The 16,962-nt window shown below is 48.4% G+C and overlaps 1 protein-coding gene across 2 annotated transcripts in view; it reads right to left on the bottom strand.

The window, feature by feature from the left end:
• Positions 1-152: 152 nt before the first annotated feature.
• IFT140 (intraflagellar transport 140) overlaps positions 153-16,962 on the bottom strand; it is a 69,125-nt gene continuing 52,315 nt past the window's right edge. For both annotated transcript variants that reach the window (XM_048495001.1, XM_048495002.1), the window contains exons 19-30: positions 11,838-12,015; positions 9,947-10,137; positions 8,517-8,612; positions 6,832-6,964; positions 6,589-6,732; positions 5,765-5,893; positions 4,560-4,742; positions 4,228-4,434; positions 2,924-3,136; positions 2,677-2,843; positions 1,734-1,875; positions 153-449 (exon numbers count right to left, since the gene is read on the bottom strand). In XM_048495001.1, coding sequence (XP_048350958.1) covers positions 246-449; positions 1,734-1,875; positions 2,677-2,843; positions 2,924-3,136; positions 4,228-4,434; positions 4,560-4,742; positions 5,765-5,893; positions 6,589-6,732; positions 6,832-6,964; positions 8,517-8,612; positions 9,947-10,137; positions 11,838-12,015 — 1,987 coding nt within the window. In that variant the 3' untranslated portion in view covers positions 153-245. The remainder of the gene's footprint in view (positions 450-1,733; positions 1,876-2,676; positions 2,844-2,923; positions 3,137-4,227; positions 4,435-4,559; positions 4,743-5,764; positions 5,894-6,588; positions 6,733-6,831; positions 6,965-8,516; positions 8,613-9,946; positions 10,138-11,837; positions 12,016-16,962) is intronic.

Raw genomic sequence — 16,962 nt, 5'->3', positions numbered from 1 at the left:
ACACAAGCCCTGGCCAGAACAAAGAAGATGCTGTGTGACCCCGGGGCGGGAGGGCTACTCTCCCAGCATTTATGTTCAAAGTAGTGTCAGTTCCACGGTACTAATTTAAGTGGACTCTTAAGACTGTGTACTAAACAACTCAAGGGCGAGCGTTTCTCAAAATGAAACTTTAAATCCATGTCCAGACAGAAAATTAAAACTTTCCTCCTCTTACAAATTTACTACTTGAAGCAGCCTCCTGCTCCTTAGGAAAACTCCACTTCGTCGGCCACTTCGTCTTCTACCCCCTTGTCTTCCATGCTGTTGTGCCGAATCCTCTCCGGAGCAGGGTTCCGGCTTAGGGGGATACCCAGCCCTTTGTGAACCGCCTCGACCGCCTCTTGAGTCACGTAATAATTCAGATTCACGCAGGGGATTTTTTTCCGCATCTCTTCCAGGTAGCGGTAAGCCTGCGGAGAACGCAGCACGTTACGGCCAAAGGATCTCCCCATCTTCTCTGCATGTGTTTGGAAATGCTTTCGTCCTGTCAAGCTCACCCCCAAACCAGAACCACAATCCAGAATTTTTGTGGCGCTGGGGTTCGGAAGAAAACTTTTCCATAGAGTGATAGAGTTGGAAGAGGCCACAAGGGCCATCAAGTCCAAACCCCCTGCCATGCAGGAACACACAATCAAGTCCAAGCCCCCTGCCATGCAGGACCATCTCAGCTGGCTAAGGATTTTCTAGATAGCTGCAGGCTCCCTTTGCTTGATTTCCATCTGCCTGGAGAGCTCCTGGTACTTCCAGATCAGCTGTTCTTTTCTCTTTTTTGCCCAGGCCCTGCAAAGCTCTGTCTTCCCTGTTTCACTCCAGGCTGTCTGACGCTTCCTGCTCTTAGTGAATCATCTCCACTCCAGATGGCTCCATACAAATGGTTTCCCCGGCTTTGTCATCCTCTCCCCTCAACTTCCACTGTTACTGCCAGGTGGCCGGCCGTTCAAGGGTTCAGGGCCACTCTGGATCAATATTCCCTGACCAGTTTGTGAACCCAACTGATAATCTTCCCAAAGAGCTGGCAATTACAAATCCCACAGTCAAGCTATATAAAACTGACCTGCCAAGAGATTGTTTTTACTTTGCACAAAAAATGCAAATTGTAGAAACAAGTCACAATGCAGGTGTGAGATGGGACACTTGATACTCTCCCGTCCTGCACAAGCGCAAAATGAGTATATTGGTAATGACGTTTCCCCTGATGAACTCATTTTTATGGGCAAGGATGTTCTGGGGGTGGGGGTGGGGGAGGGGAAGCATTTGATTATGCAATAGCACTACCCCTCTCAACACATTCATGCATTGGAACAGTCCTCCCAAGATTGTACTGTGTGCTCTACTGAACCTTGGACTCCACAAAAGTATTTTGCAGCAGAGAAGAAGAGGAGGAGGACGAAGAGTTTGGATTTATACCCCACCTTTCTCTCCTGTAAAGAGACTCAAGGTGGCTTTCAAGCTCCTTTCCCTTCCTCTCCCCACAACAAACACCTTGAGAGGTACGTGGGGCTGAGAGAGTTCTGAGAGAACTATGACTAGCTCAAGGTCACCCAGCAGGAATGTAGGAATGTGGAAACACATCTGGTTCACCAGATCAGCATCCGCTACTCAGGTGGAGAAGTGAGGAACCAAACCCGGTTCTCCAGATTAGAATCCACCTGCTCTTAACCATTACACCACGCTACGTATCTGTCCCAACTCACCATCTGGAACTCCTGGACCTGCAGGTGATACTCCACAAGGAAGCCCAGGACATCTCCAAAACGGATGGCGCTATCAAGATCCGGCTCTCCCAGGAGCAGTTCACATTGCCTGGCTGCCTCCTTTGCGTCTTCTGAGTAAAGTCTGGAAAGGGGAACATGTCACACAGTGACAGAAAGGCCCGGACCATGTTGTTGCAGTTTCACCTTTTCCAACAAATACTTGCCAGACATCCCACTTTATATTCTACGAAAAGGGAGGCTTTTGGGGAAAAGAAGCCTGGAGTCTCAGAAAGCAAAGCGACTCCAAAGAACAGGCAGTGGGATGCGGATGTGACCCGTGTACTGTTCCCCTTCACAAGTGTAATTTCAGCCGCTGTTAATGAGACAGGCAGTCAATGCCAACACACTTTAGGCCTCTTCTGCATGGGCCAATAAATGGGTGTGTGACACTAAAAAGCCCATTTTGGGGCGGGGGGAGCTTCGCACAGATCCTGCCCCCAAAACGAGTCTGCCCCGTGTTATTTTCCCCACACCGGGTTTCTAAAAAATCGCTAAACTAGCAAGTCTTTTTAAAAATCCCGGGTGGCAACCACTTGCAAGCAAACGGCCGGGCAGGAGGCGTTTTATTTGCCTCCTTTTCCTTTTTTTAAAAAAAGATTTGTGGTTTACATCTGCATAGGTGCAGATGGTCATATTATGAGACATCAGCATGGCTGTGGTGGTTCGTTTGTGCACGCCTGCCTAGCTATGCATGGGTGGGAAGTAATTTTAAAAAACAGACGCATCTCCGTGCAAAGGCTTGTCCAGACTGTTTCCATGGGCTCCAATCGCTGCCTGCACAGATGCATGTGAATGCAAAAACAGGAAAATTGGTTCCGACTGCAACCTGTTAGACATTTGCTATGCGGAAGGGGCCATACACACACGAGCTATTTCCTCTCACCTCCGTGCTTGAATGAATCTCTTCACCAGCGCCATCTTGCTCTGCAAATGGGTCAGTTTGTTCTCTTGCTCCACTGGGTTCCGAGCCTTTGCTTTCGACAAGCACTTGTAGGCTTCGGTGAGGGCCCCCAACGCCTTCTCATAATTCTGGTGCTCATCCACCTCCGCCTAGATGGAAGAGAACGGGTTTGAGTCTACAAACTTGCATGCATCGGCCCCAAACTCTAAATCCACTAAGAGGCCACAACCTGAGCACAGGCGTCGTAAAAGCCAGCCAAGAGGTCAAGAGCCCGTCCTTTGGAGTAGAAGCTGATGATGTACTTTATGATCTCTGCATCCTTGTGCCAATCCAGGGATTGCAGGTAGTTTGCAGCCATTATGTATATTTCTCTTTGCCTGGAGACTCCGGCAAAGAACACGATCTTCTCAGTGTCTCCTGATTTCAGAAGTGCTCTCATTGCCTGTAACAACCAGGGTGAGACTTAATGATATTAACCACAGGCAAATGCGAGAAACAGTCTGCTCAGGGGAGGAGGAGGAGGAGGAGGAGAAGAAGAAGAGGAGGAGGAGGAGTTTGGATTTATATCCCCCCTTTCTCTCCTGTAGGAGACTCAAAGGGGCTTGTAGGAGTCTCCTGTAAGAGACTCAAAGGGGCTTACAATCTCCTTGCCCTTCCCCCCTCACAACAAACACCCTGTGAGGTGGGTGGGGCTGAGAGAGCTCTGAAAAGCTGTGACTAGCCCAAGGTCACCCAGCTGGCGTGTGTGGGAATGCACAGGCTAATCTGAATTCCCCAGATAAGCCTCCACAACTCAAGCGGCAGAGCTGGGAATCAAACCCGGTTCCTCCAGATTAGAGTGCACCTGCTCTTAGCCACTACGCCACTGCTGCTCCTAGGCTCCTAAGCCAAGAGTTCTGAGAGAACTGTGATTGACCCAAGGTCACCCAGTAGGAATCTAAGAGTGCAGAAACACATCTGGTTGACCAGATAAGCCTCTGCCACTCAGGTGGAGGAGTGGGGAATCAAACCCGGTTCTCCAGATTAGAATCCACCTGCTCTCAACCACGACACCACTCTGGACTTGGCAGAATTCTGCACGGCAATCATCTTTATGCAAACTCTACACTGGAGACTGCCAGAAAGCAGGGTGCCCAGGGGCTGTTTGTTGCTCGAAAAGAGATAACGTGTGGAAATTGACAGGAGGTCAGAGTAGAAGGGCAAGAATGGCATCCTGCGTTCCCTGTCTCTCACTCCTGGAAGATGGCGGGAAGCAGCATTTTGCACTAGCAGTAGAAACCGAGCCATCTTCAAAGGCAGCCCCAAGGAACACCTATTACAGTAATCTAGACATGATGCTACTGAAATTCAGATGCCTGTGACGAGGATGCCATTGAGGAGAACGGGTTGGATGAACACACTGGGATGAAGTATATAAGCAGTCCCCTTGTCCGTCCCAGTTAGACTTCCCATATGCTCCTTAGCAGACCCACCATGAACGGCTTAGGGGCCATTTCATCTCCCCAAGGCTCCTCCCCAGCTGAGAATGCTCACCTTCAGCTTGTTTCCCGCTTGCGTGTACTTCTTGGTGGCCATGTGATAATTGCCCTGCCGCATGCAGCAATCGGCTATCTGCTCCAGGAGCTCCCGCCGGGCGTCCTCTGAAAACTCCGTGGACTCCTTCAAGATGGTCATCTTCTCAGCCATCTCCTCAGTGATGGTCAAATTCTGAGTCAGGCAAAGCTGCAGGGCGTCGCGGTACTACAGCGGAGAGAGGGAGAAGAACAGAAGCAAAATAAGCTCCCACAAGCCAAAGGCACAGTTTGGTGATTGAGAGGACTGGACCAGGGAATAGGATTTTTCCACCACCGGGTTTTGCGAGTTACCTTTTTGGCAGCCAGCAACAGCTCAATGGCCTTCTCATACTGAGCATGCTCAATGAAGAAGTCGGAGCAACGAGACAGCAGGGCAGGGTCAGACTTCTCGTCCAGGTCCTCGGCAATGAGTTGCAAGGCAGCAAACTGCTGGGTGGCAAAGGCCAACTCCAGAGCCTTGGACAAGTGCCCTGCCTGTCAAAGCAGAAAGAGGGTTTTAACTTCCTTGGGGCCACCACTGCTCAGGTCCCTGCTAACTGGCCACAGGTAGAAACAGGACAATGCTTTCTTAACAGGGACAGAATAGCGTCCTTCACTTCAGTTCTGGGAAAGCCTCTGCCAGTCCATCTCTGCCCTAGGGCCAAACTAGAAGTGACAGGGGAATCCATGTGCTGGTCATTGTGGGTTTTCTGGGGTGTGTGGCCGTGGTCTGGTAGATCTTGAAGAAGAACAAGATCTTCCAGACCATGGCCACACAGCCTGGAAAACCCACACCAACCAGTTGAATCCGGCCATGAAAGCCTTCAATAACACATTTAATCCATGTGCGTTTATTCCTATATCACCTGTAAAGGGCGGAGGATGGGAGAGCCTTTGGTTTGAATAAAACCGAAGTGTACTGGCCAGGGAAGCTAAATTCCCCAGGCTTCATCTCACCAAATTCCAACTTCTAAAGTATTTCCATCCCCACTAGGTTCTGACACAAGAAACAGACCAGGTTGCAAGGAAAAATACTTCAAAAGCCAGTGTTAGGTGGAGGGTCTAGTTTAGCCCTCAGGGTGCATTCAAAAGCACATATAACCAGGAACCACGAAACATGGGTGATTTTAGTCATTCAAAGGAGAGCAAGCTGGCCTTCACAGTGGGCTGTTCAGAACACCTCTTACATAATTACACCTTTCAACAATCAAACACATGAGGAATCAGGCACTATTGCCTTTTGCCAGTTGGATTTTTAAGGTGAAAACTGCCTGGAGGGTGGGGGTGGGAAGGGGACACTTTGTGACATCATCAGCTAGCTGGCTTTCTTTATGCCCCTCCCACCACTTGAGACTGAAAGCCCCCCATGATCAGTTCTAAAGAGAAAATGAGTGTGTGGGAATAACCCAAGGAGAACCTTTTCTAGAGTAGATTGGAACCTGTGGAACCCCCAGAGTCTCCATAAGGAACTTGCCCCCAGATCTGAATCTCTGTACCACTCAGGGCTGAGGGCTCACCTTGTGGTAGAGCATCACAGCTCTGTCCATTTGTTCCACGTTCTTTTCATAATAACGCGCTGCCTCGATCATGTCCTCTGGTGAGCTGAGAAGGGCCAGGTTCATCAACTGGTCGTCCAGGTTGTTGTCCTACACCCCCAAAACCAAGACGCACCTTTACAGAAACCTGAAATACGGCTGTCTTTCCACGCACAACGCCCAATGTTAAAATGCTAAGAATGCCAGATGACAACTAAAGAGCTGGAGTCCTCATGGACAATGGAATGTTTTGATTCCACCTTAATCAATATACACCTATTCAGGCTTCTGAAAAGCAACCTTTTATTATAGGACAGTTGTGTTGTGTTTTAGTGAGGCTTTTCAAAAGCTCTAAACAAATAATAAATGCCAGCAGAGGTGGTTTTGTTGGCTGAAACTTTTATATCTCATCTTCTAAGACTGGACAACCAGGTCAGGTTTTGGGGAAAGACCAAAGCACACTGGTAATTCTTGGGCTGCAGAGAATGTGAATATGCTCTTGTCAGTTTTCCATCTCTCCTTCCAGAAAACTGCCTATTCCCAGGCCTTACCTCATAAATTATTGCTGCTGTTGCTATCGAGGTTACAGTGACAATAAGAGAACTGTACTCTTATGCTGGAACAACCCCATTACCATCACCACCACCACCCCGCGCACAGAGGTATATCTTGTCTCCTGCCCCACCCCTGCTTTCTGGTGTCTTGTCCCAACTATTTTATCCATTCTGGCAATTTTTTGGCTTTTTCAATTTGGGCAATTTTTGCGTTTGGCTTTAAGCGGCACCATGTATTCCACACTGGCTTACCTTGCACAAGCGAATGGCATTGTTGAACGCTTGAGCCCGGGTGTAAAAGTGCACGGCCTGCTTGATATCGTCCTGGCTCTCATACTGGCGGGCGAGGTGATACGAGGCCGCCCAGTTCCCCGTCTCGTTTGCTATTTCCGCTGCCTGAAGCGAGGGACAGACAGAAAGAAGTACATGCCTGTGCCATGCCTCTGAGTACAATGGCGGCTTCTGCAAGGGCAGCATGTGGGAAATCAGCCTTACCTTCTGAATGTTCCCTTGGAAGCAGTAAACCCGGACCAGGGAAAAATAATCCTGAGCCAGTTCGTAGTATTTCAAAGCTGCTTCCATGTCTGCCTGGCTCTCCAGGTACTGGGCCCACCACTTCCACAGGGTCCTGGAGAGGAACGAAAAACAGATGGGACTCCTCGCAGCTGGACTCCCTTCCCCTGCTCCTCACCCATCCAGTTTCACAGACCGGTATTTGGCTTGTGCAATCTGTGATTCTAAATTCAGCAACTTCAGCCCAGGGATCTACAAGGGAAAGTATCTCCCCATTGGGATGTTCAGGAGTAGGGTTCAAACAGACAATGGCAAAGCAGAAGAAGAAGAAGAGTTTATACCCCACCTTTCTCTCCTGTAAGGACACTCAAGGTGGCTTACAAACTCCTTTCCCTTCCCCTCCCCACAACAGACACCTTGTGAGGTAGGTGGGTCTGAGAGAGCTCTGAAAGGATTATGACTAGCCCAAGGTCACCCAGCAGGAATGCAGGAGTGTGGAAACACATCTGGTTCACCAGATAAGCCTCTGCCACTCAGGTGGAGGAGTGGGGAATCAAACCCAGTTCTCCAGATTAGAATCCACCTGCTCTTAACCACGACACCACGCTGGCTCTCAGACCAAGATGTAGCTGCGCTGACCTGCCGATATCTATCGGCCAATATCTATCTATGCCAATATGTACGAATATCTATGGGTGTCTTGCCCTACTACAGCACCTATCCTCAGTGGCTAAGGGATTTTTCACTGGCCCGGGCCATAAGAGGCAGCTGCAGTAAAAGGGAGGAGAGATATCAAAGATGGTCCTGCCAGCAGACACCAATACAACCATCTGAAAGCCTCCCTCGACGTTCTGTTATTCAGGACAGAAATAAGTCTGCTCCCTGGATGACTCCTGAGTTTCCTAATCTCAACTTATTTTTACCTGCAGTTACACATCAGCACCAGAAATGTCATTTGAAAGAAGAGCAGAACACAGCAGATTCCTTGGGAAATTCAAACGGACCCTAGGGATGCTTTGTCTGAAGAGCAGCCACTGCAGCTCTTCAAAGCGCTACGCACCCCTCCAAGCCATGGCACAAAAAAATGCAAATGGTGGCCGTGACCACTGTAAGAGCCACAGTACTCCCCAAAGAACTGTGGAAAACCCAGCACTTTCGGTCAACATTTTAGGTAAACGAGAGCCAGGGGGGTGTAGGGGTTAAGAACAGGTGCATTCTAATCAGGGGAACCGGGCTTGATTCTCTGCTCTGCCACTTGAGCTGTGGAGGCTCATCTGGGGAACTCAGATTAGCCAATGCACTCTAACACACGCCAGATGGGTACCTTGGGCTAGACACAGTTCTTCGGAGCGCTCTCAGCCCCACCTACCTCACAGGGTGTTTGTTGTGGGGGGGGGGGGAGGGAAAGGAGATTGTCAGCCCCTCTGAGTCTGCTTATAGGGCAGGGGGTATAAATCCAAACTCTTTTCTTCTCTAAATAAATGGCATTCCAGGTAATATGTTTTTAAACAGATCGGTTGCCTTGGAGCCAGCGGAGGAAAAGCAATCCAATAAATGTCTCAGCATCTCCCAAAATAAAACTATTGGTTAAAAAGGCTTCCCCCTCCTGTTCCATCCGGATCCAGCAACTCCTTCTACAGATGATCAGGGAAGCAGTCCGTGCTGACCTGTCCTTCATCTTATTGACGTAACACTCCAAGGCGTGGAGATCTTCCGAAAGCATCCGAGGTACCTCAAACCGGTGGGTATCTGACTTCTCATAGCTGCGCAGAAAAAGGAACACGTTAGAAAAAGAAGTGGGGGGGGGGTGGGTAGCAGGGGAAAAAACTCTTGAGAGTTTAATTCAGTTTTTCAGCTCCTGGAACAACAATAGCGGCCCAGACATGTCACACTTGCACAGAAGAGTTCGTGAGAAATCTCCCCCACAACAATACCTGTCTGTTTTCTTTTATATATATATATATTTATTAAGATTTTCAAAAGAATTACATAAAATAATTTCAAATAATGCATTTAGGTAGCAAACCATATATCCCCCACCAACTGTGAAGGGTCATATGGTACAAATATAAACTTGTAAAAAATCAACAGAATTATTACTTAAGTTCTATAACCCCTTTCACTATACCCTTTCCCCACTGAACAAAATTAGGAGATATTCATTGCTAGTATAGGACGTTTTTTGAACAATACCTGTTTTTCAACAGCCACGAATCAAGATAGTTGCAACAGGAAGCCACATTTAAGAAGAGACTGCGTTTGCTCTGTTAGCTGTCCACACAAGTTCTTCTGAATTAAAGGGCTAAGGGACTAGAAGAAGAAGAGTTTGGATTTATACCCCACCTTTCTCTCCTGCAAGGAGACTCAAGGTGGCTTACAAACTCCTTTCCCTTCTTCTCCCTACAATAGACAATTTGTGAGGCTGAGGGAAAGCTGAATGAAATGTGATCAGTTCAAGGTGACCCAGCAGGCTTTACGTGGAACAAATCCAGTTCACCAGATAAGGGTCCTGCCGTTCATATGCCGGAATGGGCAATCAAACCCAGTTCACCAGATTAGAGTCCACCCTGCTCTTACCCACCCAGGGGTCTGCAACCTGCGGCTCTCCAGATGTTCATGGACTACAATTCCCATCAGCCCCTGCCAGAATGGCTAATTTGTGCAGTTGACCAATTGTAGTTTGTAGTTTGACCAATTGGCCATGCTGTGTAGTTTGACCAATTGACCATGCTGACAGGGGCAGATGGGATTTGTAGTCCATGAACATCTGGAGAGCCGCAGGTTGCAGATCCCTGCATACCATGCTGGTTCTCTGTGGCAAAGCCTAGTTTGGTGAAGCTGCTCTGCTTACAGGACACTTAGTAAAAGATAGTGGATCACGAAGGCAAGATGACAGCATGGCTAAACTACACACAGTCTTATCTGTATAGAAATCCAAGGCCAGTTTCACAAACAAGGATTACAGTGGCAGGACTGTTACGAATCCAGGCAGCCAAGACCACAGCCCCAGAGAAGCCACAGGACGCTGGAAAGCTTGGCTCAGAACAAGAACAGACATTTGCTGATGGCCACAGGATCATGCAGGGCTCCCACTTACTAGCTGAGTGCCACGGAGTGCTCGCCCGTGGCCTCCAAGTGCTTGGCGTAATTGTAGTAGGTGGTGCGCAAGTGGACGCGGTCATGCGCTTCAGCCACTTCGATGGCTTTCTGCCACTGATCCGAGGCCTGGTAGAATTTGTTCAGGAGGTCGTAGCGTTTGCATTGCTTGTACAGTTGCTCCGCTTCCTCCTAGAACGGACATCAGACAACTGAATGAAGGTGCGTCGTGCGAACGGAGCTTCTCTTCGCTTTCTAGTCTTTGTGACTGGGCACACCACAAGTGATACCAAGAATCGAAACTGGCCTCCCCCCGCCACCCCCACCCCGAAAAGACCATCATGAGTGTCTGCAATGTGTCACATCCATAGTGACCAACGATTTTACAGTATTCGTTTCAGACTCATGAGCAAATGGATATATCTGTGGCAGATTTCCAGGATCAGAAACCAAGTCAGAGTCTAGGTTTAAGATCCAAGGTGAGAATTTGTCACTGTCTCAGGAAAAAAACAACACCCCAGCACATACATACATATACACACACATGCAATCCCACTCTACGTGAAGGCAAAGAACTTTTCAGATTATCTCAGACTCGCATAAGAAGAAGAAGAGTTTGCCCTGCCTTTCTCTCCTGTAAGGAGACTCAAGGTGGCTTACAAACTCCTTCCCCTTCCTCTCTCCACAACAGACACCTGGTGAAGTAGGTGGGGCTGAAAGAGTTCCCAAGAACTGTAACTAGACCCAAGGTCACCCAGCAGGCTTCATGTGGAGGAACAGGAAAACAAATCCAGTTTACCAGATAAGAGTGTGCCGCTCCTTTGAAGGAGGGGAGAATCAAATCCAGTCCTCCAGATTAGCGTCCCACAGCTCTTAACCACCACACCACGCTGACTCTCAAGAAGTCACGACAAAACCGGGATCTGTGTAGTTTGACCCACGAAAGTACTAAGAAACGTTAATTTAATGGGCTTGTGTATTTTGACGTCACTCTAAATCAGGGGTCTGCAACCTGCAGCTCTCCAGATGTTCATGGACTACAATTCCCATCAGCCCCTGCCAGCATGGCCACTTGGCCATGCTGGCAGGGGCTGATGGGAATTGTAGTCCATGAACATCTGGAGAGCTGCAGGTTGCAGACCCCTTCTCTAAATAAAGACCAAGACATCTGAAGAACCCACTGCAACTACACAGACCAGAATAGAAGCATTATGACAGCAGGGCAGGAAGTCTGTGTAAAAATAAGGGAAGCGTCAAGCCATCAGACTCCCATGAGGGAAGCAGCATCCCTAGACTCTCAGTTCAACCAGCTAAAAGAATCCCTGCTATCTTAGCTGCTGTTTCCTAGGGAAAAGGGTATCAGGGCTCGGGAAACGCCGCTACCTCAAAGCTGGCCTTGGACTCAGGACATTACAAAAGCACCGCCAAGATTTGGGACACAGACAGCGGTCCTCAAAATCAGAAGGTTTTTAGCGACCGCCTTTAGGTGACGGACAGACCAGCGAACATGCTAAGAGAAGAAAGACGGAAAGGTTCACTTTGACCCTTTGAGGGACGGCTTCTCTTCAAAAAGTCTGACGTTTCTGTGATGCTTTCCAAGCCAAGGGCAAAAGTGAGAATGGGCAGAGGAAAACAGGGCCACGTGCTCCTGGACCTGCTGGCCACCACGTGGTTCTAAGCGTCCCCTTGGCTTTTCCATCTGAGCCAGCACAATAACCACCACCACAACAACAACCCATTGTTAAGCTTTAGAGCCACACATCGAGCTTAATAACATATTCTTCTCATAAGGGGGACCTCTCTCTGCGAAACACTAATCCCTCTTCTTCAAGGCAACTCAAATGGCTTATTATGATGCTGCAGAGAGGTCTCCAAAGAGCCATGCAACTTACCAGCATGCCCAGCTGGACAGCCAACATGGCCACTTGCGCCTCCTTCTCTGGCTCCTTCTCCGCCTCCCGTAGAGCTTTGGCTCCTCGCGCATGGCCCATGTTCCCCAGGCACACTTTGGCCACGTCCAGCCTTTGCGTCTTCACACACATGCAGGCCATGTTCTCCCAGACAGCTTCACTGCAGGGAATGAGAAGAATTGCTCAGTATGGAAGGGGGTGGGCATCAGTACATCCCCCAGTACTCAGGCTACCCCGACAGTGGGAAGAGGAGCCTCTTTTCATCCAAGGGGAGCAAATCCCACAATACAGCATGTCAACAACCTGGCGTACCTAGGATTTTTCACAGTGTTTTTCTCTGGGACACATTTAAGATGCTGTTTCATCCTATCTTGACAAAAGATCACTGTTGCAACTCCAGAATTATTCATTATTAAAGAACGTTTACCCTCCTTTCTGCCCATGTGAGGGTGTTGTCATGTGAATTAAAACATCCAGTGGCACCTGAAACAGTATTTATTTCAAAAGAAGAGGAGGAGGAGGAGGAGGAGGAGGAGGAGGAGGAGGAGGAGGAGGAGGAGGAGGAGGAGGAGGAGGAGGAAGAGTTTGGATTTTTTACCCCACCTTTCTCTCCTGTAAGGAGATGCACAAAGAAACCGACAGTTACAAGAGAGACCAAAGCGAACACAAGGAAACTAGGCAAACTGGCATTAGAAGACACAAGTTTGTTCGGCGCCATCTGGCACTGAACTCCTGACGGCTGCCACTTTTACCACCGAGGTCTGCTACCAAAGGCAGTTGTGTTGCCTGATGAATATTAAAGCACCAGCCTGACGCTGAGAATTTCCTGAGTTTATATTTGGAACGCTACCTGACATCTGCACTCCGTCAGCCAGAGCGAGCTGTCCTAATGAAGGCCAGATGCGGCAGCAGAGAGGTGATGGATCATGGCAAACTCTCCCCCCCTACCCCCCTTACCCAAGGGCACAGGCGCAGCCATTCACAGAACACCAGAGCTGCCCACACTATCTCAGCCTCAATTTTGCGCCAGCAAACGGGGACAGGCAGTTGTCTGGTCCATTGGTTGGGAAGATGGAGGAAAATTGCTGCCAGGGGCTTGGTGTATGGGAAGGGAGGAGGAGGAAGAAAAGGAAGAAGATGATGATGAAGGGTTTGGATTTATAGCCCACCTTTCTCTCCTGTAAGGAGATTCAAGGTGGCTTACAAGTTCCTTTCCCTTCCTCTCCCCACAACAGACACCTTGTAAGGTAAGTGGGGATGAGAGAGTTCCAAATAACTGTGACTAGCCCAAGGTCACCCAGAAGAAATGTAGGAGTGCAGAAACCCATCTGGTTCACTCAAGTGGAGGAGTGGGAAACCAAACCTGGATCTCCAGATTAGAATCCACCTGCTCTTAACCACGCTAGCTCTCAATTACACAAATGACAATTGTGTCTAGTGCCAGCTTGATTTAGAGGGTTCCTGCCTGTTAGTTTTTCCCTCCTCTTAATATCTACCACATATTCAGATCAAGAAGACACAGTGTCCTAGGGAAGAGTGGGAGATAGTGTGCCTCAGCCAAAATTTTAGGGAGAATAAATAAATCACAGTTGTTAGTCAAAAAAATGATCTGCTGCAGGGCCCCCCAAGTTTTTTAAGCCCATGGTCACTTTGGGAATTCTGACATCGAACAGGAGGCGCAACCACAACATGGTTACATCTAATGAAGGTTTCCTGTTATAGAGAGTGATCAAAAAATGCACTTGCGTTAAATTATTGCATGTGAGCACTTTAGCACTGACGAAGAACCGAAAACGCTCGTAGCGCATAGCGTTTTGCATATCTTTGAAGAGTGCGGTTTGCATATCATTGAAGATTGCTGTAATTTGCTGAAGACTGCGTGTTTTAGAAGAATTGGTTGGACACCAAAAACAAGAGCGGTCAATCAGCTCTTGTAAAACATAGTGCATATTACTGTTCGTATGCGTTACTTTGCACAAGTTTACACGAATGTAACAGCTGGAACTATATACTCAAGCATTTCGGCAATTTCTGCGAAATTTTCCTGTGGGCGTGACATCTCCGTACTAGGTGTTACATGGGGACTATGACACCAAGTAGCATCTAACGAACAATTTGCTTGCTGACCTGGATGTGAGGGCTAAGAACTATGTGTCGGTCCACTTAAGAAATATGAACACACCGGAGGACATAAGCTGCCATTTATATTTTGTCCCCGACAAACTTGGTTTTCCTTAGCCGTTTGTGACGTTTAACTGAAATCATTCATGATAGGTTCCGGGTACTTATGAATGAATCTGAAGCAAAGTACGCATTTTGTATGACAGAATTAATGGTTGTGTATGAATGTATTATTGTATTACTCTGGTTAAATACTAATATAACAGAAATTTAAGATCACATTGTGTGCTTCCTTGCCAATTGGGCAAGTAATTTTTTTGGGGGGGGGGATTGGCTCCCTTTTTCCTTGTGTTCCAGATTGTATCTTTTACTTGCCTTTCATTGTTGTCTGCAGTAGTTGACCTTCAGCCACACCTTAAAAGATTCCTGTGTTGTGATGCTGCTGCTAAAGCAGGGTTTTCAAAAATCTGCACAGCCAACCAAATCTCCAAATGCTGATCAGAAGCCTTTGCGGGCAACATCCCCCCCACCCCCCGCAGCCCTGCCCATTTTCTAAAAAAACATTTGGCAGGTGCCAGGAAAGGTGTTGGCGGGCTCGATGGCACCCGCAGGCCCCACATTGGGGACCCTATATTTTTACAGCACCGTCAAATGCAGCACCACAAATAATCACTGGGCTCACCTCTCACTGATGCAATAGAGCAGAGGTGCATAAACCCTGCAGATGCAGCAATACTCGATGCCGAAGCAGTTGCTCTCTCTGAATTCTCTCAGCCCCACCTACCTCACGTGGTGCCTGTTGTGGGGAGAGGAAGGGAGAAGAAGCTTGTAAGCCACGAGTCTCCTTACAGGAGAGAAAGGGGGGGGGTATAAATCCAAACTCCTCCTCCTCGTCCTCTTCCTTCTTCAGCCTGAAAACTTACCTGGAGCCCTGTAGAATCAGATGGATACCCGTTGCGTCCTTTAAACCTTTGCACATGCAGTTACAGCCCTAGGCCAGGCTTTAACTACAGATCAAATGCAAACATGTAGATTGGAACCATTTCTTCAACAAAAAGTAATTTTGTGAAGCTTCAGTGGAGATGGGGCATACTTACCCATCGGCAGGTCAGCGCAGCCACGTCTTGGTCTGAGAGCCAGCGTGGGGTAGTGGTTAAGAGCAGGTGGATTCTAATCTGGAGAACCGGGTTTGATTCCCCACTCCTCCACCTGAATGGCGGAGGCTTATCTGTGGAATCAAATGTGTTCTGCACTCCTACGTTCCTGCTGGGTGACCTTGGGCTAGTCACAGTTCTCTTCAGTGTCTCAGCCCCACCTACCTCACCAGGTGTCTGTTGTGGGGAAAGGAAGGGGAATGGAGTTTATAAGTTACCTTACTTATTTCGGCCACCATTTGCATTTTTTTGTGCCATGGCTTGGAGGGGTGCGTAGTGCTTTGAAGAGCTGCAGTGGCTGCTCTTCAGACAAAGCATCCCTAGGGTCCGTTTGAATTTCCCAAGGAATCTGCTGTGTTCTGCTCTTCTTTCAAATGACATTTCTGGTGCTGATGTGTAACTGCAGGTAAAAATAAGTTGAGATTAGGAAACTCAGGAGTCATCCAGGGAGCAGACTTATTTCTGTCCTGAATAACAGAACGTCGAGGGAGGCTTTCAGATGGTTGTATTGGTGTCTGCTGGCAGGACCATCTTTGATATCTCTCCTCCCTTTTACTGCAGCTGCTTCTTATGGCCCGCGCCAGTGAAAAATCCCTTAGCCACTGAGGATAGGTGCTGTAGTAGGGCAAGACATCCATAGATATTCATACCTACTGACATAGATAGATATTGGCTGATAGATATCGGCAGGTCAGCGCAGCCACATCTTGGTCTGAGAGCCAGCGTGTCGTGGTTAAGAGCAGGTGGATTCTAATCTGGAGAACTGGGTTTGATTCCCCACTCCTCCACCTGAGTGGCAGAGGCTTATCTGGTGGACCAGATGTGTTTCTGCGCTCCTCCATTCCTGCTGGGTGACCTTGGGCTAGTCAAAGTTCTCTTTCAGCCCCACCTACCTCACAAAGTGTCTGTTGTGGGGAGAGGAAGGGAAAGGAGCTTGTAAGCTGCCTTGTGACTCCTCACAGGAGAGAAACGCAGGGTATAAATCCAAACTCTTCTTCTTCTTTTGTCTGTCCCAAAAACTTATAAAAAGTATTGCTGCCATTTGTGTAAGTACTGCCTCTTGGAGTGTGGCCTCCAGCATGCTCCACTATATACTAAACTCCAACAGCTGAGTAAGAGTTTAACTTATGTCAGGTAACTTTTGCCATGCAAACTGTGCTTTAAATAACGTTTTCTTTCTTTGCATCTCCCAACAATTTGTGTTATTCTTAAACCAATGCTTTTTGGCGGGGGGCAGGAGGGTGGCTTCGGAAAACACCCCCAGACTCCCAGTTTCACTGGATACGAAGCCTGGCTCAACCCCAGGTGGTCAACTTGGACTCTAGCGTATGTAGTGGTTAAAAACCAGCGTGGTGTAGTGGTTAAGAGCAAGTGGATTCTAATCTGAAGAACTGGGTTAGATTCCCCACTCCTCCACCTGAGTGGCAGAAGCTTATCTGGGGAACCAGATATATTTCCTCACTCCTACATTCCTGCTGGGTGACCTTGGGCCAGTCACAGTTCTCTCAGGACTCTCTCAGAACCACCTACCTCACAAGGTGTTTGTTGTGGGGAGAGGAAGGAGAAGGAGATTGTAAGCCACCTTGAGGAGGATCCACACCCCTCTTCTTCTTCTTCATCATCATCATAGGGGGAAGGCATTGCAGCAGCACCTGCCCTCTGCCAAAAACCCCGAGAGGCCCTTTCCTGTGACACCTATAGAACTAATGCTGCTCACATAATATTGTTGGACTTTGGAGACGCAGAAGAGGAGAGGGGGAGGAAGGAGGATACTGGAATGAGGTGGGAGGCCTGGGGGGCGGAGGGAGGGAGGGAGGGAGACTTGGGCTTTG

This window comes from Sphaerodactylus townsendi, linkage group LG04 (assembly GCF_021028975.2).
Source record: "Sphaerodactylus townsendi isolate TG3544 linkage group LG04, MPM_Stown_v2.3, whole genome shotgun sequence".
Classification (NCBI taxonomy): domain Eukaryota; kingdom Metazoa; phylum Chordata; class Lepidosauria; order Squamata; family Sphaerodactylidae; genus Sphaerodactylus; species Sphaerodactylus townsendi.
Note: the sequence above shows the minus strand (reverse complement) of the source record. Positions and strands in the feature narration are given on the sequence as shown.